Below are 23,721 nucleotides of genomic sequence, written 5' to 3'. Positions count from 1 at the left end.
GTTGCCTGCTGTTGTTCCATATTGTAGAGAATGATGTTGATACTTGTGTAATTTTGTAAATAACAGAGAGATTAAGGCAATGTTTTTCAATGAAGCTTAAAGCAGGAAATACTAACAGCTTCCCTTTTTTTTCCTAGATTTTTTTGACATTAAAAATCTTGTTGTAATTATTAGGGTGAACACTTCAGAGAGGTCATGAAGCGGATTCAGACAATGCTGGACATACAAGAAAAAGAATTTGAAAAGGTAATTTCAAATTGTGAGAATTTTTACTGTTGACTGTGAACCCTTAATTGAGTTTATTTTAATAAGTTGCAACAACACAGACTTGGGTAAGTGTAGATTTTGTGTGATAGAACAGCTGCTTGACTGAAATAATGCTTTTTCTAGGACTAATTAGTTAGGATGAGTAGGATCAGTATTTCTGTACTGCAGCAAGAGAGATATTCTGCAAAACATTGAAGTAACCCAGAAAAGTGTAGCTAGTGTAGGACCTTTAGAAGCCACCCCCACATCACATTCCTACTCAGAGCAGAACGTGACTCAGTCAGGTTGTGCAGGGTTTTTCAGTTGCAATTTGTAAACTCCCAAGGGTGGGAATTGTGCCCTGTTCTGGACACTGTGTTTTAGAGCCTTTCCAGTGTCATTGGGAAGGCTTTGCTTTCCTTGCACGTAATCAGTTCCATTTTGCAACTTGTGGAGGTCACCTCTGTGCAGCTTCTTGGCAAGAGCCTTGCTCCTGTGTACCATCCTTCAAGTGGTGGAAAACTATAGATACCCTGTCAGCCTTTCCTTCTCTGAGCTAAACAGAACCCATTTCCCAGAGGTTCCTGAATGCCAGGTTCCCCCCCAGTCCTCTCACAGTCTCACTGGACTGTTGCTGCACCTGCTGCAGTTTGTTGTCTTGTCTTTTTTCCTGGAGGGCTTGAACCTAGACATAGTATTCCAGGATGTGAGTTCATGATTTCCCAAACATTTATTTTGTCCCATTATTCAGATAGTTGATGAGGGTTTTAACCAGGATTAAACCCTTTTTCAACCCCTGAAGAATACTACCAGCTGCAAGTTAGGTTGTGAACTTAGGCTTGAAGACTGTATTTCAATGTCATATCCTACCACTTGGTTTTTGTGGTTTTTTTCTTTGCACAGTTTAAATTTGCCATTGTAATGATGGGCCGACACCAGTATCTCAACGAAGATGAGTATGAAGTGAACTTGAAAGACTTTGAGTCCCAACCTGGTAAGTTGTTAGACAATCTCACTTTTCTTTTGGCCTGCTGAAGTTGCCCTGCCAGTTGTTATAATGTGTTCATCCTTAACCTAGGATGCAGAAAGAGTTTGTTCTTTTTACATGACATACATTAGATGTAGTGACTAAGCAAGTATTTATATACACCTGTGTGCACACTGAGAAGTATTACATGAATGTGTTAGTCCACGAATATGTATTTTATAGGCATATAGATAAATAATCTATTTCCCTTTGAATTAAAAGATTGCATGTGAATGACCAAATGGGTCCAGTATGAGTATAACACACTTTGTCTTGTGTACCTTGTCTTTATTGTCCCTTGCATGTTTGATTTTCATGGGAAGTTAATTCTTGTTTATTCTTGATGTTCTCAATGAATCTGAAGATTCTGACAAGAACATTAAATATGTCAATTAGATTCTGTTTAGATTTTTTTTAACCCCTAAGAGATGATTCACCAAGGTACAAATGTGGCTCCATTCTAAATTTGTCTCTGGCTGGGCTGCTGTCTTGTTTACTTGACTGACGTTTAAACCTCTATTTTCTTAGACATTTACACATGGGAGAAACCAGGTTAATCCTTCAGGGTTCCACCACAGGAGTGTTTTCATAGTCATAGAATGGTTTGGTCTGGGAGGTGCCTTAAAGACCATCCCATTCCACCCTGCTGCCATGGACGCTGCACACCAGACTGGTCTCTCAGGGCCCCATCAAACCTGGCCTTGGACACTTCCAGGGATGGGGCAGCTACAGCTCCTCTGAGCAACCTGCACCAGTGCTTCTAAATCCAAATCTCCCCTTTTCCTCTTTGGAGAGTTCTGTTTGGGAATGACACCTTTGGATCCACAGTCAGGGATCCATTGAAACTCTTGAATTCATTGGGGTTTCTTCTCCCAGCTTAGCCAAGTGTTCCTCTCCATGAGTTGCACCATATCTCTGCAGTTCCATTTTTCTGACAATTAGGAATTCTGGTTTTGATTGGTAGGTTTTGCTAGGGTCAGGCTTTCTTCAATTTTTCCCAGCTGTGCTATGGATTGATGTAACAGTTGTAAAGAAATCCTGTAACTGTCCATTTATCTCAAAACCTGTGGAAAGTTAGACCTGTGTTATTCCTGGGCACATGTGGGAGCCTAGCAAACAGTCCTTTTGTTGTGTACATAGCTCAGGTAGGTTGGTGGCTTGCCAGAGCTGTGAGTGCCTGCAGCTGCATGAGTCACCCCAGGGCCCAGGAGTGTGTCACTGCAGGACCTCCCTGCACTGCTTGTGAAGAGGCTCTGGATGGCCAGCTTGCAGGTGGACATTCCTCCACAGACAGATAAACTCTTGTGTGGTCAGAGCAGGCAGCGTCCTGATTTTATTCTGGGAGTCATCCCTCTTGGGTCAGGGAGGGAAAGGCTGGAATATATGAAATAGTCTGGAATGAACCACTGGACTTGGTGAGCAAGGCAGGGCCATTGGTGCCCAAACAGCTTGAAAAACTAACCAGGTGACCAGGTCAGAGGCACAGAACATGTCAGAATGTGGAAAAAGAGAGAACTTGAACTGTGTGTAGGAATTGTAGGGAATGTGAGAGCAAAAGATTTTCATTTTAGAGTTCACAGGATTCAACCCTGTGATAGAATATGTTTTGATAGAATTAATTTCTACAAAAGCCAAATTTTAACACATGCTGGACTGATGGAACCAAAGCTGTGGCATTGCCCAGTTTGATAGGCATAGGTGATGTCAGTGTACCTCTGCTTTTGCCAAGGTACACTAACTAAAGCCATGACTGTGCTGGCACCAACCATGTAGGATCTCTTCAGAAACATTCAAATTCTCCCACTAAGACTGGCAGTTCTCTTTTAATTTGATATTGACCATTAGGTCAAACGGGGGGAAAAAAACCAAAATAATTTTGATTGAAGAAAATATATCACAAAATGCAGATGCAGGCAACCAAAATGGTCACATGTTTTATGCTTTAGTGGTTACAGCTGATGGCTTTGAATGTAGAATGTATTTTCCTTGCTGGGGGCTGCTTCAGTTTTTGCCTTTATCTTTTCACTTCAAAGAATATTTGATGCTCTGCTCTGAGAACATCTTAAAAAAGAATTTCTCCCATTTTCAAGTATGTGGATTGTGGTTTTTCATGAAAACTAGGAGTAGAATAAATAATATTGGGTTGAATAAATGAAAAAAATCTGTTTTTCCAAAAATATTTGCTTTGAAATCTTAAGTGACTAGGGTTTTTTCTTAGAAAATAAAGAGGAGAGTCAGTTTCATGATTTCTTAATTAGCATTATTTGCATTTTACATGAATTTAACAGATATTCCTGCTTAAACCAGGTGACAGGAATAGCAGAAATTATGACAAATACTGTTGGTTGTCATGTTTCATTGGCAAATTCCTCCCTGCTTGAAACAGGCTCAGCATTGGTAAAAGCTGATACTCTGATGTATCTCTGGCTATAACAGTGATTATTTTGCTTTAGCACACCCTTCAGTGCTGTAAACTCCTGCAGGTGACTGAAGAAGATAAAAAGCAGGTGCCTGATGTGGAAGGAGCTCTGGAATGTGCTGTTGGAAGGAAATCCCTGCCCTGCTGGCTGTGGGGCTGCTCTGCACTCCTCTGCCCTGGCCCCGACTCCCAGCAAACTGTGGCCAGGGCACACAGGAGTAGTTTGTGTAATGGAAACACTTTCCCAATTGAGTCTTAAAACTTCATTTTTTTTTTTTCTCTTTTCTTTTCTAGGCAACATGTCTCATCCAAGGCCATGGCTAGGGCTTGACCATTTCAATAAAGCCCCAAAGAGAAGTCGCTACACTTACCTTGAAAAAGCTATTAAAATCCATAACTGACTTACTTAACCAGATTGTCAAGGCAAGGGACAAAAATAAGTGTGTGTGCACCTTTTTAACAACTGTAGAACTTTGGTACACGTGCACTATATCTGAAGTCTTCAGCAAGAGGATTTGCTGCTGATGTTAATTTTATTTTGTTGAGGCTGTTCAGTTTGGCTTCTCTGTATCTATTGACTGCCCTTTTTGAGCAAAATGAAGGTGTTTTTATAAAAGCTTGGATGCCAATGAGAGTTATTTTATGGTAAACGTAATGCAAGGCAATTGTCAGCATAATGAGGGAAGAGTTTAGTAGAACAGTTGACATTGGCAAAATTATTTGTCTGTAGTACGTTTATAGATGGCATAAGCTGACTGGCTGCCCTTCCCATGTGGTGTTCACCATCACTGCAGCTAGTAAGTCTTATGTTTAGACTCACATCAGATTTATTTCCTTCAGTTATACTTTAAATGACATTTTTGTGCATTTGTAAATGCAAAAGAAAAACTCACGTCATCAATAAATAGCAATCTCTACTTCATTGTGTACATTGTTGGCACTTATTCGGGATTTTTGTCTCCTCCAGCTTCATAGAATCTTTTTTAATAAACTAGTTTTCATTTAATTTAGTCAATACTTTGCATCCCGTTTTGCCAAGTGGATGCCCCGAGTCCTAAAAAGAGATATTTGGGTCTTTTTATTAAATTTCCAACCATTGAGAAATACCGTTGCAATTGATTATGCCATCTTCTGGCAAATAGAATGACACTCAAAAGTTGGCAAAAGCAAGTGAAAAGATTATAAATATCATTAATATAGTTACCATGGGAAGAGATGGGGAAAACACAAGAACTAGCCTTTTAGCACAGAGGGCATGCTCACTAGTGTTTAGTAAGCTGTTGACTTTGTATAAAAAAGGAGGAAAAAAAACGAAAAAAGAAGAAAAAAAAAAGAAAAAAGAAATTGTATATTTAATGACTGAACATGTACAATTTAACACTTGGAGGTTAATTTTATTGGGTGAGTCTGCAAGTGAATTTCACTGATGTTGATATTCATTGTGTGTAGTTTTATTTCAGTCCCCAGACTGCTTCCTTTTCTTTGGAGCTAATGCCAGCCGCGTGTCTAGTTTTGAGTGCAGTAAAGATAGAATCAGCAATTCACACTTAATTTTACATTCTTTTCCAGTATTTTATTTTGTTTCTGTAGCCGCAGTGTACAACTCCTCTTCCTGTATATTGCCTTTTTTTGCTGGAAAATGTTGTATGTTGAATAAAATTTTCTATAAAATTTTTTTCGATGAGTGATGACATGGACATTGAAGAAGATTTCTCCTCCTCTCCTTGGAATTAGAGTTTTGGGAAACGTTTTCATTCATGAGATTTTGCTAAAGGTGTGGTTTTCTTTTTCCTTAAGTGTTGACAATTGTATAATTCTCATTGGTTGTATTGGGAAAATTTTGTGGGGGTTTCTGTTTAATAGTTTTGGGGTTTGGAGGTTTTTTTGGGGTTTGGTTTTTTTACGTCCTAGCTAGTCACATTTGAGCTTAACAAATAAAAGGTTTTCCAGGAAAGGAGCCATGTACAAAAAAAGACAAATGGAAAAATTATTTTACTAGTTTGTTTGTAAAGCTTGTAGTAGAGTCTTTGTGGTAGACTGGACTCTGCCTGCCTGTACAAAATTTTGTGGTCCAGATTCTCAAGTCTAATATTATAAATGGTGTAAAGTGAAATCTGGAGTCCCTAAAGGTAAGGTCTCTTCATAGAGTAATAGATTCCCTCTGTAATGTGTTCCCTGTATCCATAACCAAAACAGAAGGTGCAAGTTTCTAGGTATGTTTGATTCTCTCTTTAGTTTGTATCTTGCAGAGCTTTTGACTGTTTCTTATTTCCAGTCAAGGCAAACTAGTTGTTTATTTTGTTTTGTTGTCTGAGTGTGTAGGTTAGCATAGAGGGAAGTGCTTAACTGGCATGCCTTAAGTGGAGAAAACTTTCCTTTGCTTTGCATTTCCATCAGGCTGGTGAGAACTGCACCATCCCAGGGATGGTTTTACTGGTACTTGCATTGTCTCTACAGGCTTTCAGTAAATGTCAGGATTTGTTTCCAAACTGTTTCTGTGAATCAGAGGCTCTGGTCAGCAGTAGTAAGCCCTAATTATATTAAGTGTTGTTTAGACTGATATAAAATTGAGCTTGTATCTGAGTGTCACTAAGTTTTCACATTAATTTATGGGATGGTGGCAGCTTTTAGGGACTATCTTAAGAAACACAATCCTTCCTATTTCGGAAGAAAAAGCCACTAACAGTAGGTTTTGGGTGCCTTTTGGGTTTTAGATGACTGGATTTTATGTGCTTCAGTATTTGTGCTATTCCCACACTAGTTTGGTGAAGTCCATACTTTGAGGCATTCCATATGCAGTTTTCAATTACTGATGGATTTCCTGGGGAAAAAGAAAAAGGTTTGGAGCACAATAACTTGTTAGTCAAATGTGGAAACACCTATCAAGAGGAGGACAGGAGGGTTTCTCAGGTCCAGTATGTTTGCTTAGTTCACTTAAAAAAAATTACAATGGAAGAATAGAGTCTTCAAAATTGCCATGCTTTCCGTTTCTTTATTCAGATTTTGGAATTATCTGGATAATAGACAGTGAATACATTAAACTAAGGTAATGGTAATATAAGTGTTAAGCAATAAGGATGGTACATGGTACACAGCATCAGAGCAACATGTTGTTAGCGGCCCATCCGAATTCTCCCTAGGAAAGTAGAGCGTTGTTCCTGTAGATTTACATAGTGCCTTTTATCCTAAAGGAGTCCAAAGCATTCTGTGAAATCTGAGCAGATCACACCAGTGCTAGTTGCTGACTAGAGAGTGACAGCCAGCCCCAGCCCCCTCCACCCGCCCAGGCTGGCACAGCGACCCCGACAAGTCCGTGCTGCCGCAGGACGCGCCAGGGCCCGGCCGTGGCCTCCCCGCAGGACGAGCAGAGCGAGTGCCTCCCGCATCCCGGATCTACCTCAGCTGCTGCCCTCCGGAGCTCCTCCAGCGTCCCCGTGCCAGCGTCCCCGTGCCAGCGTCCCCGTGCCAGCGTCCCCAACCCGGCCTCCGGAGCTCGGACCGCGCGGGCGCTGCGCTGGCCGCGGGCACATCGGAGACACGCTGGGGGGTTGCTGTTTGATATCCTCTGTGAGAAATCGTTTTCTGTAGGAACTGTACATACTGTAAATAAAACAGCCCAGGGTAAACACTGCATTGGTGTCTTGGCTCTTCATTTTGGAGAGGAGTGGGAGTTACAGCTCTTGGGTCACTCAAAACTCGGAGAGATTTTGGTTAGATTGAGTAGATGAAGTTTACAAAATTCAGCCAAATGGTGTGTCAGGATTGGCATTAATAATGTTGAGTGTGCTGGCCAGAAGGTAAATTCTGACTTGTGTGTCAGCTTCCATGTTGTGAGCCCTTCTTTTTCCTGAAACATTTTGGTATTGAGGTGGAGGGTTTGATGTCAGAGCAGCAAGTGCCATTTATTGTTTGCTGTTAAACCTGCATGGTCTTCGGGGTCAGAAAAAGGGGGAAATATATGTGATGTGTCCTAATCTAGCTCCAAATCTGTATTCTATTTAACTTCTGCCCCAAGTGATGTTGAAGTTAGCTGTATACCAAGCACAGCAGGAAATTAAATTTGCTATGGCTGGATGCCTTTATTTTTTATTAAATAGTTGTGCAAAAGTGTTGTGCCTATAAATAGTGGTGTAAAAACGTCCTGACTACTTCTGTTAAATACCTCTTGCACATCTCAAGTCATATTGATATAATTTCTTTGCTGTGTGTGTATTCATGTGGATTTGGGTTTTGCACCTTTCCTGATTAATGTCACGCTGACTTGGTGCATTATTTACCACTAATTAACAGCAACGTTTGTGGTTTCACAGCCAGATTTTAAAATTAAGAAAAATCTTAACATCCTAAAAAAATGTGTGAATTGGTGACGCCTGTCGTGCTGCCATCTGCGTGACTGCCTTTAATCCTTGAGGGTTTGTGACCTGCACTAGGTCACAGTAGGCTGGGTGAGCAGGGCAGGGACAGCCACCGACCTTGGTACGGAGGAGTGAAAGCTCTGGGGCAGCTGCTCTGGCCACGGCCTGGCTGTTGAGGAGGCTGGGGGGTGTTGGCTCCGGGTTTCATGTAGGGCTGGGAAAATCGTCATTTAACAGTTCTTACATGTCTTGATTACGTTTTTTCACATCTCACGGTCTGAAGACTGGGGTTCCTGTGGTCTAAAGACTGCACTGATGTGGGTGTTGAAGTAAAAGCCAGCGCCTATGCCCAGCCTAGCTTAACTAAACTGTGGGATCAGCTCAGTGGGGCAGTTCATGATGCAGACTGTGACAGCTGCCTTGGGGTGACAGGGCTGCTGGGCAGTGCTGTTTCTCCAGCTCATTTCTACAGTCGCCTTCAGCCCCGCGGTGTCACAGCGGCTGGCCCTGACCTGGCCTCGGCCCGTGTCCCTCACCCTTCCTGCTGTCCCTGTCGCTGTCCCTGCCCCTTGCCCCGTGTCCCTGTCGCTGTTAGTGGTCACTGCAGGGACTGGGCAGTGGTCACTGCAGGGACTGGGCAGTGGTCACTGCAGGGACAGGACAGTGGTCACTGCAGGGACAGGACAGTGGTCACTGCAGGGACTGGGCAGTGGTCACTGCAGGGACTGGGCAGTGGTCACTGCAGGGACTGGGCAGTGGTCACTGCAGGGACAGGGCAGTGGTCACTGCAGGGACAGGGGCAATGGTCACTGCAGGGACAGGGCAGTGGTCACTGCAGGGACAGGGGCAATGGTCACTGCAGGGACTGGGCAATGGTCACTGCAGGGACAGGGGCAGTGGTCACTGCAGGGACTGGGCAATGGTCACTGCAGGGACTGGGCAGTGGTCACTGCAGGGACTGGGCAATGGTCACTGCAGGGACAGGGCAGTGGTCACTGCAGGGACAGGACAGTGGTCACTGCAGGGACTGGGCAATGGTCACTGCAGGGACAGGGCAGTGGTCACTGCAGGGACAGGGCAGTGGTCACTGCAGGGACAGGACAGTGGTCACTGCAGGGACTGGGCAATGGTCACTGCAGGGACAGGGGCAGTGGTCACTGCAGGGACAGGGCAGTGGTCACTGCAGGGACAGGACAGTGGTCACTGCAGGGACTGGGCAATGGTCACTGCAGGGACAGGGGCAGTGGTCACTGCAGGGACAGGGCAGTGGTCACTGCAGGGACAGGACAGTGGTCACTGCAGGGACAGGGCAATGGTCACTGCAGGGACAGGGGCAATGGTCACTGCAGGGACAGGGGCAATGGTCTCTGCAGGGACAGGACACCGGTCACTGCAGGGACAGGGTTTGGACAAGGAGCTCTTTAAGCTCTTTCAGTGGCCGGTGGTGCAGCCCTGGTGCCCAGGGCAGGGTTGGGGAGCAGCCCAGAGCTGCTGCCGTGCATCCCCCTGCCCTCAGCAATCCCTGTGCCAATGTCAAAGTATTCATGATGTTACAGCAAGGAAATACACGAAATAGACTTCTCTTCCTCTGCTAATTTTTCCAGCCAGCAATAAGCTGCAGCAGCTGCTGCTACTGTCAGTGTTGAGAAGGGTCTGGGCACCTCCTGGGCACTGTAATTGCAGATATTTGATTTCACCAGATAAGTGACTGTAAAGTTCTGTGTAAAGGTAAAGTCTAAAAAGTCCTGCTTTGGGAGGTGATTCACTGCAGTGCAGAGAGGCCAAGAGGTAAAATCAAGGCCTTGTGGTGATTTTTTCAAGCTGTGTTTGCTGATTTTTCATCTTTGTGTGTTTGCCTTTTGGACTGTAGCTTGTTAATGTAAAAGGGGTGTCCCATGACCTGCATCTCTGCTCTGGGTGCAGCGGGGCATGGCAGCAAGGCAGACAGCAGATGTTTTGCCAGTATTGTAAACAGTAACAGCTTTATTTTCTTAGCTCATACGTAACAGAGTAAAGACAGTCTCATAACTTAGTGTTTTGTTAATAAATAATCAGCTACACTGTACTGCCCACAGCCCTGCAGGGGTAGGTCCTGCAGGGAGAAGAGCAATGAAATCCCAAGCAGTCAGTTCCAGTGCAGAGAAGGTAAGAGCTTCTCTGAAACATCCATGTCCAAACCATGGTTAGTGGTGGGCTGAGAGGTCCAGAGGTGTCTGTGTCCCAGCTGGGTGGGAGATTTGAGAGGAGCTGGAGTACTCAGCAGCTGGAAACGTCACAGCACAGGGCAGCAAGTCAAATAGAGCATAAATTAAGTGACACTGTGAATTAGTCTTGAAGTGGTTTTTGTTTTAAAGCCAGTCCAACCGTGTGGTAGAAAACTGGAGTTTACCAGGTGGGTTCACCAACAAGGGAGCTGCAGAACCTAAGCATAGTCCTGTGGGTTTCCAAGCAGTAGTTTTATGTGCAGAATCTTATGCCTTTAGGAAAGGAGGCTTTACATCATCTGGTTGCATAAACTTTGTTTCTATAGTCTTTTGTATCTATAAATGTGAAATTGGCAGCATGGGCAGTAATGATCTGCGTCCTTGAAGAGCTTCACAAAGAGAGGGACGAAGCAGCATCCGAAGCAGCACCTAGAGCCAGAGGGGAGATGGACATGCACAGAAGGATTACTGGCTTTCCTTTTCTGCTGGCCACAGCTGTGATTTTCCCCTGCCTTGTTCTGTCTGCCTTTTCTCTGTCTGAATCCACTTCTTTCCCAAGTCTATTAATGTTTAAAACATCTTCCAAAATATTAATCTTCTTTGCTTCTGTTACCTTATGCATGAGTCTGTTTCTGAGCCTGATTCTAAATTACAGTTGGGAAGTAGACAATGGTGTACTAATTTCTGCTTCTCTTATGGAAAGTGAAACATACTGGGTTAAATTTAGCAAGTTTGCATCCCCTGTAGCCACAATGACTGCACCTAGAAAGGACAGGGTGACTTCTCATTGAGTGGAGACGGGCAAAGTGTCTGTATAAGCACTAACTAGAACTTTGATTTTTAATTACTCATTTTTAACCTTCTGCAATGCTGAATCTGCACAATGCCCATGAAAACTTACCCAACCATGCACAGGCTGGTGCACAGGAGGTAGGACAGCCTGCCCAGTCTGTAGGTGACCTGGGTGGTGATGTGCTGGCGGCAGGAAGGACAGATTGTGGAGGTTGGTTTGCTGGAGAAGATCCCTGCGACGATGATCGGAGGCTGGGGCACCAAATAAACTGAGCTCAGGAGGAGAGGAGAAGCAGCCAGGTTAAAAGCACAGGAAATATTTTGAAAGTTACAAAGCCTTAATTGGGAGAGTGGGGGTTCTTATCATGGCACCCGTGTTATTATTGTTGATTTCAGGTGTATTCCTAAGAACCCCTGTGCTAGTTGTTCTGTGTGTGCCAACACATTGCAGCTAAAACCAGCCAGAGTTTACCTGGATAAGGACAAACACAGGGAATTGTCTATGGGATAATCCCCAGCCAGGCAGTCCCCACCAGCCTCTGGTAGATGTACTCTGACACTGAGGATTTGTCTTCTGATATTTAAAATAATATGAAAATTCTTGTTCTCCCTGAAGAAGAGATTTGAAGGATGTTGGGGAATTTTCTGGATCAACTTTTCAGTGTTTATAAGAAATTATTCAAAGCAGTTTACTCTTACACCTGAATGCCATCAAACAGCTGCTGGTGCTGTCCCCAGTTAGTCTCTAGCTCATGTTTTTGCAGTCTAGACTTGACTGTCATATTCCCTGAGGGACACGCTCCTTGTAGGTACACAAAGGATGTTTTTTTCAGAAATGTTTTCAGTTAAAAAAAAAAAAAGACATTTTAAGGATCCTAAAACATGTTTAGGGTACAACTTCACAGTGTTGCCTGAGGCAAAACTTGAGGAGTGGGAAGGTATCTGTTAGATAGATAGCACAGAGCGTGTCTGAGTTCAAGTGCCTTCTGGTTTTAGGGATATTTAAAAATGCATGTCTCCTTTCCTCCTGTGTGAGGTGTTATTGACTGTTCTTCAGAGCTTTTCCTCACCATCTCCTTTAAGCTTCTCCACTTCCATAAAGGTGACTAGAACAGAAACATTGGCCTTACAATGATTTGTTCTGAAAGCCCTGGCTTCTGGCCTTTTTGGTTTGGTTTTATTTTAATGGTTACTTGTGTAGATTGGCTAAAGCTGGAAAATCAAGTCTGAGTCCCTTGTCTTAGTTTATCTTCTAACATTTCTGTGGAAATCTTCCAGCTTATGAGATTGTGACTGTGTCAGAAAGCTCCCACCCTCTGTGCTGGTGTAAAAGCTGAGCCCAGGTGGCTCTGCTGGGCTGCAGGAGCGCAGCCCCCGGCTCACCGGGCTGCTCGATGGTGACGCTTTCTCGGTAGGAGTAGGGCGGGGGGGAAGGATACTCGTAGCCCCCTGCAAAGAAAAACAGGGAAAAACGTGTAAGTGCAAACAGCTTCTGGCTCCCAAAAGCCCTGTGGAGTGAGACAAGAGGGGCCTGGCAGGGAGAGCCAAATCCAGCACGGCGAGGAGCAGCCACTGGACGGGTTTGTGGGTTTTCAGAGCCAAACCTGCAGTGACTGGCTGGTCTCATTTTATAACAAAAGCTGAGACCACAAATCATTTTCCAGGAAAGGCAGCATAACACTGAAATGATACTCAATCTTAATTTGAGGACTCTACTGATAAAGGACTCACAGTACTTCTACCTCCAGTGGTAACTACCCTTACTGTGAGCATTTAGAGCCTTTTCACTTGTTTAAATTTTATCAGCTTTCAACAAAGTTATTTCATCGTACTCTTCGTTCTAGAAACAAAAAGTTAAAATATCTTTTTTCCTTTTGTTTTGGGAGAAGGAAAGCTGGTGACTAAGACACCTCAAGCTTTTTCAGTTCTTTTGCTAATCTTTCAAATTAAGAATGCAATCAGCCTACCTGAGGTGAAATAAATGACTGTATTAAAAAAAAAATACATTTATGAATACATTCAAAATAAATCCATGTAAAAAGCTTTACATCCAGCTAGAGTGGATGTGGTACCAAACAACAGGACTGGTCTGGGACAGGAGGACAGTCCTCAAGAGAAATTTTGTTTGGTCAAGCCTGGACGACACTGGAGAAATGCTCACCCCCAGGCAGAGCAGCCCCAAGCTGGGAGCCCAGCCTGTGCTCAAGATTTTCACAAACAATGTGAGTGCAACCAGGGAATGAGCCCACAGGGATACAAATGGAATATAAAACCAGAATTTTCCAGAGTGAGATAAAATACAGTGGCAAAGGTGAAAAAAAAATGTTTATCAGTATTTTCTTGAATGGCTTGCCAGAGGTAGTGGAGATTTGCAAAGGCATTTGGGTTTCATGGTGGTGGGGTGGGGTTTAGTTTTTTGGGCTTGAGGAGTTTTCTGTTTGATTTTTTTGTTTGGTTTTTAGGGGGTGTTATTTGTAGGGAAAAAGAAAATTTATGTAAAAAAAAGTAAAAAAAATAAAAGTGAAATAATTTCCTTCTGATCTAGAAAAGGAATGTGCTTAGCACAAGTGAGCTCCCACTCGATGTGTGTTAGTGAAGGATCTGCTCCGTGCACAAGGACAAGAGGCTGCAGCTCAGTGCTGATGTGTGCAGTGCCTGTGCCTTGGCTGAGTGGCTCACAAGTGAGACTCCTTCTCCCCAGCCTCTTGCAAGCTCTGCTGAGCTTAGAAAAAGGCCAGAGAGATCTTTGAAGACAAAAATATTTACAGGCAGATGAAATGCTCTCAAAATGAGTCAGGTTTGGAGGCCCATGACTGACACACGGAGCTTTATTAGCTCCTACCTGATCACCCATGCGGATTGTTTCTCCAGTCCTGCTCAGTAAATGGCAATTTCCTCAGATGCAGGGAGGTAAGGAAGGTGCAATCACTAAAGATGGGAAGTGCTGTGAGGTCCTTGTGAGAGCTGTGCCTGGTTTCAGAAGGAAAAGGCAGCCCAGGAGAGCAGCAGGCTCTGGCAGCCCTGGAGCTGAACTCATGGGCAGGGATTGCTCCTCCTGTAAGAGCCTGGCTGCAGAGCTCGCCCAGGGAGGGCAGCTCTGGCCAGCAGGGATGGGAGCAGAAAGGCCAGTCCTCTGTGAAGCTAGATGACAATTTAAGCAGGACACAGCTCATCCACATACAGAATTTGCTGGCTGAACATTTGCACATCAGGAGTATGAAATCATTGCAGTGACACAGCTGCAGTAAAGTGAGTGTTTTTTGAAAAATTATTAACTAAACCAAAAAAATATTTATTGTCATTTTAATGATGTGTCTATTAGGAGATCCTATGCCAACCCTGGGTTTTATATGCTGGCACAGACGCTTTCTAAAGCCATCCTGCCCTGGCCAGGCTGGATGTTGGAGTCCCAGGCACAGAAAATGTCCCTTCATCTGTGCTGACAAGCTCAGACACTCAAGAGAACTTGGGTTTAACTTAAGACCATGGAGAAGTCTTCTAAAAGCGAGTGGAGAAGCTGGGAAGGTGAATGTGTGAATTAGATAGAATTATGTTAAGTCACTGGGTGAAAAATATAGAGTTTAGAGTTTGAGATATAGTATATAGTATATTATATATGAGGTGAGATGACGGTTCTTGGGTATTGGTTTGTCTTTGCTTCCCTTCTTTGGGATTTGGATATTGAAGAATCAGATAGAAAAATAGGCAGTGTGGAACACAGGTGTTTGGTTATTGGGCTAAAATAAAAATAAATTAGTTGGCATTTGATAATTGAATAGTTTATGCTTAAAAGGCCTTGTGGACAGAGCCCGAGGTGGCCATTTGTAGCTTGTTAGGTTAGTGTGTAGAAGTGTTCACTGTCTGTAAAAATGTAATATAGATAAGGTAAAATAAACATCCTAAATCCAAATGCACAAACCGTCTCTGCTCATCAATCCCGATCCTGGGGAAAAGAACCAAACACTTTTACATTTGGTGCCCCACACACTTGTACAGGTGGGCTCCAGATGTGATGGGTGCTGTGATGGGTTCTGTGCTGTGCTGGTTGATGTGCTGGGTGCTGTGATGTGCTGGGCGCTGTGATGGGTGCTGTGACGTGCTGGGTGATGTGTGGGTGCTGTGATGGGTGATGTGATGTGCTGGGTGCTGTGCTAGGTGATGTGCTGTGCTGGGTGCTGTGCTGGTTGATGTGTGGATGCTGTGCTGGGTGCTGTGCTGGGTGCTGTGCTGGGTGATGTGTGGATGCTGTGCTGGGTGCTGTGCTGGGTGATGTGATGTGCTGGGTGCTGTGCTGGGTGATGTGATGTGCTGGGTGCTGTGTTAGGTGCTGTGATGTGTGGATGCTGTGCTGGGTGATGTGATGTGCTGGGTGCTGTGCTGGGTGATGTGTGGATGCTGTGCTGGGTGCTGTGCTGGGTGCTGTGCTGGGTGATGTGATGTGCTGGGTGCTGTGCTGGGTGATGTGATGTGCTGGGTGCTGTGTTAGGTGCTGTGATGTGTGGATGCTGTGCTGGTTGATGTGATGTGCTGGGTGCTGTGCTGGATGCTGCACTGTGCTGGATGCTGTACCGGAGCCCCGCAGTCAGCCCCAGCAGCCCCTCTCCCCAGCCCCACGTACCGTCCTGCCCGAGCTCCGGGGCCGAGGGCTCGGGCCGCGGCTCGTACATGACCACCGGCACCTGCGGGCCGTGCTTCTCCCCAGACATCTCTGCAGCTCACCTGCCGAACGGAGGGCAAAGGAAAACCTTCTGTACGTGACTCTCCGTGCCTTGCACTTGCCAGTCCTTCTGCAGCTCCCAGCTCTGCAGCTCGGGGCTTGCTTAGAGGGAAATGGGTTCTCGCTCTCCGGCTTTTCGCAGGCTGGAGAGCGGTCAGCTCCTGTCACAGCTCACGATGGGAGAGGTGGAAGGCACAAAATACCATCTTAACATTTCTTTGTGCTGGGAAAATGTTCCCCAGAAAACACCGTTCAAACTGTGCAAGCTCGCGACTGAAAGAGTTACCTTTGCAGAAAAATTAACCAACTCTTTTCCCTGTGGGTTGTCAAAGTAATCAAAGAAGGGAAGAGCACACTTGGAGCACCTATGGAAAACCTTCACGTGAGATTAAGTCAATGCAATCAGCGGCAATTCGGGTCTGTCTTTCTCTGGGTTATTGTGCAACCTTATCACCATTGTTATCGTGAGCAGTTTTGCCCTGTGAAACTATTGTCTCATCGGTAGGTGACAGGCTTTTGTTGGGAAACATCCTTATTATGGGTGACTGTGCTGCCCGAGGCTCTGAGCAAGATGAGGCCACAAAATTTGTGTTTTGCAGGTGTTAGCAGCAGCTGACCCTCGCAATAAAGGCGGGTGGGAGGAAGGAGAACACGGATGCAGATACACGGTGTGTTTGTATCGCTGCCAGTGGAAACACATTAATTATTCCTAGCTGCCCCTTGCACCAGGGTTAACTGAGTTCCTACTAACATTTACTGTGAGAGTCCTTTGCAGGAGAAAGGCACAGCCTTTTGGGACAGGTCAGGGAGTGTTTTGGAGGGAAGTTTTTTGGGGGAAAAGGGGCACAGGTGCACAAACTGCCCGAATGTGCGAGGTCAAAGAAAAGCAGCAGAGGAATTGCTGGGCAAAGCAGGGTGGTCTCAGCCGGTCTATTTACAAGGAGTGTTGGAGGAGGAGGATGAAAAAGGGAGGATCAGTAGTGCTGAGATGAAGCATCAGCCCCGCAGGGAGAAAAAGGAAAAGAAAAAAAATGGCATTTGAAAATATCAGCAGGGAAGATGTGCTGTAATTTTCACAAATCTGGATGAACTGCAGGTGATATGAAAAATGGTAGCAGAATGGGTCATAAAGGGAATAGGAAGGATGCTGTGGATAAAAAAATCAGAAGTACTGCATTGGCCACATTATGGCCAAAGATGCCAAAAGAAATTGCAAATACACGGATAGGAGAGGATGGCTGGAGAAAGGTGCATCTCAGTACGGTTGTTATAAAGGAGCTAAAACGGGATTGGGAATGGCAGAGGTATTAATAGGCCATTGTTGAAGCTTCATGAGGATCCCACTGAGAAGAATAAAGTTGAGAGTCAAGAGAATTTGGGTAGGACGAAGCTGTGAGAACCAAGGGAGAGGAAATAAGTCTGTCGGTAGCGACTGTGGGCTCAGGAGTGTGGCGATAGATAATGTTACATTAGCGGGTGTTGGCCAAGAGCTGTTCTCCTGGGACCGGGATTAGTGGTGAAAATTACAGGGAGTCTCCAAGTTTTTGTTTTATTCCTATCCTGGTACACTAAATACTGGGTGGTGTCCATTGGGGTGACACTTCTGCAGAATTCATCTCGCTGTGAAACAGGAAAAAGAGGAAAGGGCTTTTGAATTCCATCCAGCGCCTGTAAGCCCAGGCAGGCACTGCAAGAGGCGCAGGGTAGGAGGAAATAATAGTGGCTAACACAGTGAGAATTTGGCAAGTTAAGTGCTGTGAGCAGGCACACACTGACTAATCCTGGCTCCACCCAGCCTGGGATCAGGATAACACCACCGGGAGGATGTGCAGGGCAAGAGGGGCAAAAGTGAATCAGCAGCAGGACAGGGAATAGTGCGGGATGCCGGGTTTGTGTCACAGGACAGGGAATAGTGCGGGATGCCGGGTTTGTGTAACAGGACAGGGAATAGTGCGGGATGCCGGGTTTGTGTCAGAGCAGGGAATAGTGCGGGATGCCGGGTTTGTGTCACAGGACAGGGAATAGTGCGGGATGCCGGGTTTGTGTCAGGACAGGGAATAGTGCGGGATGCCGGGTTTGTGTCAGAGCAGGGAATAGTGCGGGATGCCGGGTTTGTGTCAGGACAGGGAATAGTGCGGGATGCCGGGTTTGTGTCACAGGACAGGGAATAGTGCGGGATGCCGGGTTTGTGTCAGAGCAGGGAATAGTGCGGGATGCCGGGTTTGTGTCAGAGCAGGGAATAGTGCGGGATGCCGGGTTTGTGTCAGAGCAGGGAATAGTGCGGGATGCCGGGTTTGTGTCAGGACAGGGAATAGTGCGGGATGCCGGGTTTGTGTCAGGACAGGGAATAGTGCGGGATGCCGGGTTTGTGTGTCAGGACAGGGAATAGTGCGGGATGCCGGGTTTGTGTCACAGGACAGGGAATAGTGCGGGATGCCGGGTTTGTGTCAGAGCAGGGAATAGTGCGGGATGCCGGGTTTGTGTCAGGACAGGGAATAGTGCGGGATGCCGGGTTTGTGTCAGAGCAGGGAATAGTGCGGGATGCCGGGTTTGTGTCAGAGCAGGGAATAGTGCGGGATGCCGGGTTTGTGTCAGAGCAGGGAATAGTGCGGGATGCCGGGTTTGTGTAACAGGACAGGGAATAGTGCGGGATGCCGGGTTTGTGTCAGAGCAGGGAATAGTGCGGGATGCCGGGTTTGTGTATCAGGACAGGGAATAGTGCGGGATGCCGGGTTTGTGTCACAGGACAGGGAATAGTGCGGGATGCCGGGTTTGTGTAACAGGACAGGGAATAGTGCGGGATGCCGGGTTTGTGTCAGGACAGGGAATAGTGCGGGATGCCGGGTTTGTGTCAGAGCAGGGAATAGTGCGGGATGCCGGGTTTGTGTCAGGACAGGGAATAGTGCGGGATGCCGGGTTTGTGTCACAGGACAGGGAATAGTGCGGGATGCCGGGTTTGTGTAACAGAGCAGGGAATAGTGCGGGATGCCGGGTTTGTGTCAGAGCAGGGAATAGTGCGGGATGCCGGGTTTGTGTAACAGAGCAGGGAATAGTGCGGGATGCCGGGTTTGTGTCAGGACAGGGAATAGTGCGGGATGCCGGGTTTGTGTCAGAGCAGGGAATAGTGCGGGATGCCGGGTTTGTGTCACAGGACAGGGAATAGTGCGGGATGCCGGGTTTGTGTCAGAGCAGGGAATAGTGCGGGATGCCGGGTTTGTGTCAGGACAGGGAATAGTGTTCCATGCCGGGTTTGTGTCTGATCTAAAGAAGCTGCCGAGGCAGACTCTGCGGGCTGGGGCTGGTGGCAAAGCCCTGAAGTGTGTCCCGGTGTGTGTCTGGCTCCGTGCTGCAGCAGCTGTGTGTGCTGGGGGAGCACTGCTGGGCTCAGCTCCTGCAGGAGCCTCCCCAGCCTGTGCCGGGAAAGGCTCGGGTACCCTCTGGGCCCGAAGGCTGCACTTCCAGAGGGCCAGGAAAGGCATTTTCTGGGGTTCTTTATGCAGCCCTGCAGAGCCTTTAATTTGGCATAGAAGTGCTTGCTCTCGGTCCTCGGTTCCAGCCGTAAGGTGCCCGAGAGCCCCTTGGGTCTGTGACCCCAGACCTGTAGGTGGTGCTGCCATAAATCAGAACAAGAGATTTCCCTCCTTTTCAGGTGTTGGAGAGGAAGATATGGGTGAGAACTGTGTGAGTAGCCCTGGAGGAAGGAGCCGTAAGGAGAAATACCAGGAGCAGTTCCTGAAGAGCAGGAAAATGCCCTGTAGACTTGCCTACAGCAACACCCAGGAGGGTCACAATTCACAGCAGCGATGTGAGGTGCCCTCTCTGCAGTGACCCCGAGCAAACAGAGCTCTGTGCAAGGGCAGAGCAGCCCCTGGGGCTCTCCTGGGGTTTGTCCGAAGCACAGGGACTCAAACTACTGCAAACTGCTTGATTTGCAGGCAGAACTGTGCAGGGACACCAAATCAATTCCCTGTCTTCTCTCTACATACGGATATAAACCGGTTTGCACTGGAAAATAAAGCTGACTTTAAGTCCTGTGGAAATCAGTATTTCAAAAAAGAAGTAAATCTCACCCTGAGGCATATGCACAGAGCCAATTCAGCCAAAGAAAGCTGCAAATGACAAAGCCTTTCTGTTCCAGGAAGGAGAGATTCCAGGGAAGGATGGGTGGGAAGTTTCCATCATCTTCCTCTGATTTGCTCCAGGGTCTTGTGTTTGGGTGTGAAGAGCAGCCTGGTGCAGGCAAGCAAAGCTGTGGAATTCCAGGGCACAGCCCCACTCTCCAGCTCACACTTGTGCACCTCTGCACATCCCTCCTGAATTCCCTGCTGGCTAAATGACCCCATAGGTGGGATTCATTCCAAGTGTGCCTGCAGGGACACGGGCACTGTCATCTGTGCTTGGAAAGGGGTTTCATTTGGAAACCAAAGTTCCCTGCAGTGTTAATACTTCCTTCAGGTTCATACCTGGCTCTCAAGGATGGCATCTCAGCAAGCAGTGACTTCAGAAGAAGTGTTTAATCTCCATTCCAGCTTCATCTGATGCCAGTGTGGGATTTGCCACTCAGTGAGGGTGTGTTCAGAGACAGAAAAAAGGGAACATGGAATCTGGGAGGAAACTTTAAGATTTGGATGTTTGAAGAATATAGGGTACTACATTCAAAAGTTTGGTATTTTAGAAGATTAGCATTAAAACATTATGATAAATGATCTCCACAGTTCATGGACATATGGAAGAATTGCAGTTTTCTCCAGTGGCCTGTTGGCTTGTAGGATACTGGCCCAAAGGCTTTTACTTTGCTGCAATGTGTTCTGGTTCTCCTGCCATCACTAGCTTAACATTTCCTGGGCATTTAGCCCTTCTAGCTGTGTTTATCAGGCAATTTAAATTTCTGATATTTTAAAGGGTGGCCATAAAATGCCATTGCTGGCATGCAAGTACATCTGGGGCTTGAACAATATCAAGAGTCTGTTTCACTTGATTGAAGCATTTAATTCCAGGTTTTGCCTATCAATGAAACACTGAATTCCTCAGGGGGAGATCTTTTCCCTTTAGTCCTGAGTTGGTCATTTTGGGTAACATCCACAGTGTGCTGAGGGTTTTCAGATGTTCAACAAGGAATAGTTCCAGCTCTAATACAGACAAACATAATTGGGGAGCAGCATTCAGGTATTTGCCCATTCTCATTCTTAAATAGAAGCTAAAAGAGAGGACTGCTGGCAGCAAATAAGAAGGACTTTAGAAAACATTCATTATATCTGAAGTAGACAACCTTTTAAAGGGGATGAAGAACTCTCTACCAATTCCCCATTCTACTTGTGAAATTAATTTTTTAGCATCACAGTTACTCTGGCCTTTAAGCCTGAATCAGGTTACCAGCCTCTTCAAACAGAGAGGATGTAGCTGAGGGGATAGGCTGAATATGTACCATATTTCTTGTTACAAACTCTTCACCTGGTTCCCTTTTCTTGTCTGTTGACAAGACAGACAAGCTCCCTGACATGTGCACTCAAGGCTGCTGGAAAGGCAGGCACTGCCTGGATTTTCCAGTCCTGTCCCACATCAGATGTTTATGTCAGGTTAGTCCTTGGTGAAGGGAGCCCCAGTCTATAATTCTGTACATTTACTGCTCCTGCTGCTCTCACCTTAAAGCAATTCAAAACACTGTAAACTTTCACGAACCTTCTAGTCTGGAATTATTAATAGCAGTTTCTCACTGTGTGCTATTGTGCACGTCATGCTTTCACAGAAAACCTTCTCCCCTCGAGCCAGCCCAGAGAACATTCCCGTCCCTCTGCAGCCTTTCCTTCACAGGACTAAGCAAAGTTTTGAGTCCTTTTCATTTCTGCACAGTGACTTCACCCTCCTTGCCCATGAATAGTCAGTGACCTCTGTCCTCAGCCTATGGAATGGTATGAATGTCATCTTGTATTTAATGGAAAAGTTGTCTGCAGAACAATCCAGCAGCACTTATTTCCTTTTCCCAGCCACCTCATGCTGATGGTTGGTATTTAAGTTGTCATTAACCAGCAGCAGGTCTTTCTCCTCCAATGTCATTCTGTACTAATGAACTCCCAGCTTGCAACTGAAATTTTCAGTAGTTTTCTAAGTGCACTGCTTTGTCACATTATAATGCACATAAATACTGCCACAGCAGGTCTCTAACTTTTCTTATTCTGTGTAATACATTTTCTGCTTCCATAATTTGTTTGTCATACATTTTATTAGCCACTCCTATATTTCTGCCAAGGTTATTAATTAAAATACTGGATAAGATCCATCACTGCTTTATGTGCTAGGCTTTGATGCAAACCAGGTTTATCTATTAAACCTTATTCCTTAATTTACTGTTTGAAGTATAATCCCTTGTTCCCTTGAGATGACCAACTTTATTCACATTTAAAGGGCACTTGCTCTGAAGGGTGAGCACAGCTGAGCCCTGGGATTGCATTAGAACTTGTCCCTCCCTAATTGCCATTCCAAAAATAGATAATAACCACTAAAGGGATGTATTGTCCAGTGGTTTGTGTATTAACCTGGACCGGGGAAAAAAATTGGGCTCAGTTCCTGTTTTGCCAGAGTGACATTTAACAATTAATTAATCTTGGTTTTCCTTAGCTCTGTTGTGGACAGAAATACTCTTCTGGGGAGATACAGCATCAATTCTGCTGTGCCATGGTCACATTTGGTTATGCCTTAAAACTTGAGCAAACAGAAGATAGGAAATGCTGAGTTTAGATTCAGCCTTTGTCCTTTATGAACACAATTTTGCCTTTCACATTCCCTTTTAGTCTTCAAAATTGAGGGCAGCCTTACACAGTTGTTTCCAGCACTTAATCATTACTTTAAAAATTGATGTTTGCCAGCTTTTAATTTAATTCCTTTATAGATGAGCGTTCCCTCACCAACAGCATTGAATCAGGGGTAGCCAGCATTTCATTTACACCCTTTTAAAAAGAATGTCCATAACTTGTCCTTCAAATGAAAGCTGATAGAGCAGCTCAAGTAATGTGTCCTACAGCATCTGGAGCTGGTTTAGCAACTCTTACAAAGTTATTAGGAATAAAATCACTTGAAGCAAGCAGGTGTGTGCCCTGCTTTTATGTGAGAGCTTTCCTATGGTGCATTAGTTCAAATTTCTATCCTTATTACTGCTCTCATTTCCACCTTCTCAGAAAGCTTCCTTTCCTTTCTTCCATCTCTGATCTGTTCTAGGAGAAAGAGAAAATATCCTAAGAAAAATCCTGGCCTATAGATTTTAGGAACATGAGAGAGGTTTGTAGATATTCAGAGTTTGACATTTTAATCTCAAAAAGTTGACAGTGACACCAGAGAGCCACGGTCCCTGAGCTCACTCTGCTTTAGCCCTTGGCACCTCCCTTCCTCTCCTCCTGAGGAGCAAGCACAGCCTTGATCCCAGACCATTTGAAAGCTCTTACCTTTCTGTAGCTCTGGCAGATCTGGGGAGGAAGAGGAGGCTTCAGAAGGTGTTCACTTCATCCATGTCTGTGCCCTGGCTGAGCAGGGCCATGGCCCTGGGTCCTGCCCCTGCAAGGTGCGAGTCAGCCTCACTGAAATACCACAGTGCACAGGCTGTAATTACCCCAGTTTGCCCCAGCCCCAGCCCACTGCTGACACCTGCTCTGTCACACAAGGAATGTTGTGTGACTGGCTTGCACCAGAGGATGTTTTTGTTGCTTTGTTTCATCCCCAATATCCCAGAGATTTTCCTTTGTGCCAAGCTGAAAGCTGATGGAGACGATGAGAAGCAGCCCAGAAATAACTTGGAGGCAGTGGAGAGAGAAATATGTATCCTCAGCCATTGTGCTTCTCTGCGAGAAAAGAATGATAAAAAGCCACAGGTACAGGTGTATCTGGGGCTCTGATATTTTATTATTGAAATAACTTTAAATTTCTGACCACTTAAGTGTGCTTGGATCAGCAAAGATCTCTGTGCGGGCTGG

General features: G+C 45.6%; 2 protein-coding genes across 3 annotated transcripts in view; one reads left to right on the top strand and one right to left on the bottom strand.

The window, feature by feature from the left end:
* USP7 (ubiquitin specific peptidase 7) overlaps positions 1-4,614 on the top strand; it is a 69,342-nt gene extending 64,728 nt beyond the window's left edge. Inside the window, exons 29-31 of the mRNA XM_005522879.3 lie at positions 175-246; positions 1,150-1,240; positions 3,987-4,614. Of these exons, the coding sequence (XP_005522936.1) occupies positions 175-246; positions 1,150-1,240; positions 3,987-4,093 (270 nt within the window). The 3' untranslated portion in view covers positions 4,094-4,614. The remainder of the gene's footprint in view (positions 1-174; positions 247-1,149; positions 1,241-3,986) is intronic.
* Positions 4,615-10,108: 5,494 nt separating this feature from the next.
* Positions 10,109-23,325, bottom strand: LITAFD (LITAF domain containing). 2 transcript variants are annotated; one of them, XM_005523156.2, is made up of 5 exons: positions 23,197-23,325; positions 15,662-15,762; positions 12,427-12,492; positions 11,153-11,312; positions 10,109-10,680 (listed from the first exon to the last, which is right to left on the bottom strand). In XM_005523156.2, the coding sequence occupies exons 2-5, from the start codon at positions 15,747-15,749 to the stop codon at positions 10,572-10,574; spliced, it is 423 nt and encodes a 140-aa protein (XP_005523213.1). In that variant the 5' UTR covers positions 15,750-15,762; positions 23,197-23,325; the 3' UTR covers positions 10,109-10,571. The 2 variants fall into 2 exon arrangements, with proteins under 2 accessions (XP_005523213.1, XP_087920385.1); XM_088064259.1 differs by lacking the exon at positions 23,197-23,325 and adding an exon at positions 20,224-20,351.
* Between the last annotated feature and the right edge of the window lie 396 nt (positions 23,326-23,721).

The sequence above is a fragment of the Pseudopodoces humilis genome, chromosome 18 (assembly GCF_049639895.1).
Source record: "Pseudopodoces humilis isolate 2021_Gansu_Grassland_sample_001 chromosome 18, ASM4963989v1, whole genome shotgun sequence".
Lineage (NCBI taxonomy): Eukaryota > Metazoa > Chordata > Aves > Passeriformes > Paridae > Pseudopodoces > Pseudopodoces humilis.
Note: the sequence above shows the minus strand (reverse complement) of the source record. Positions and strands in the feature narration are given on the sequence as shown.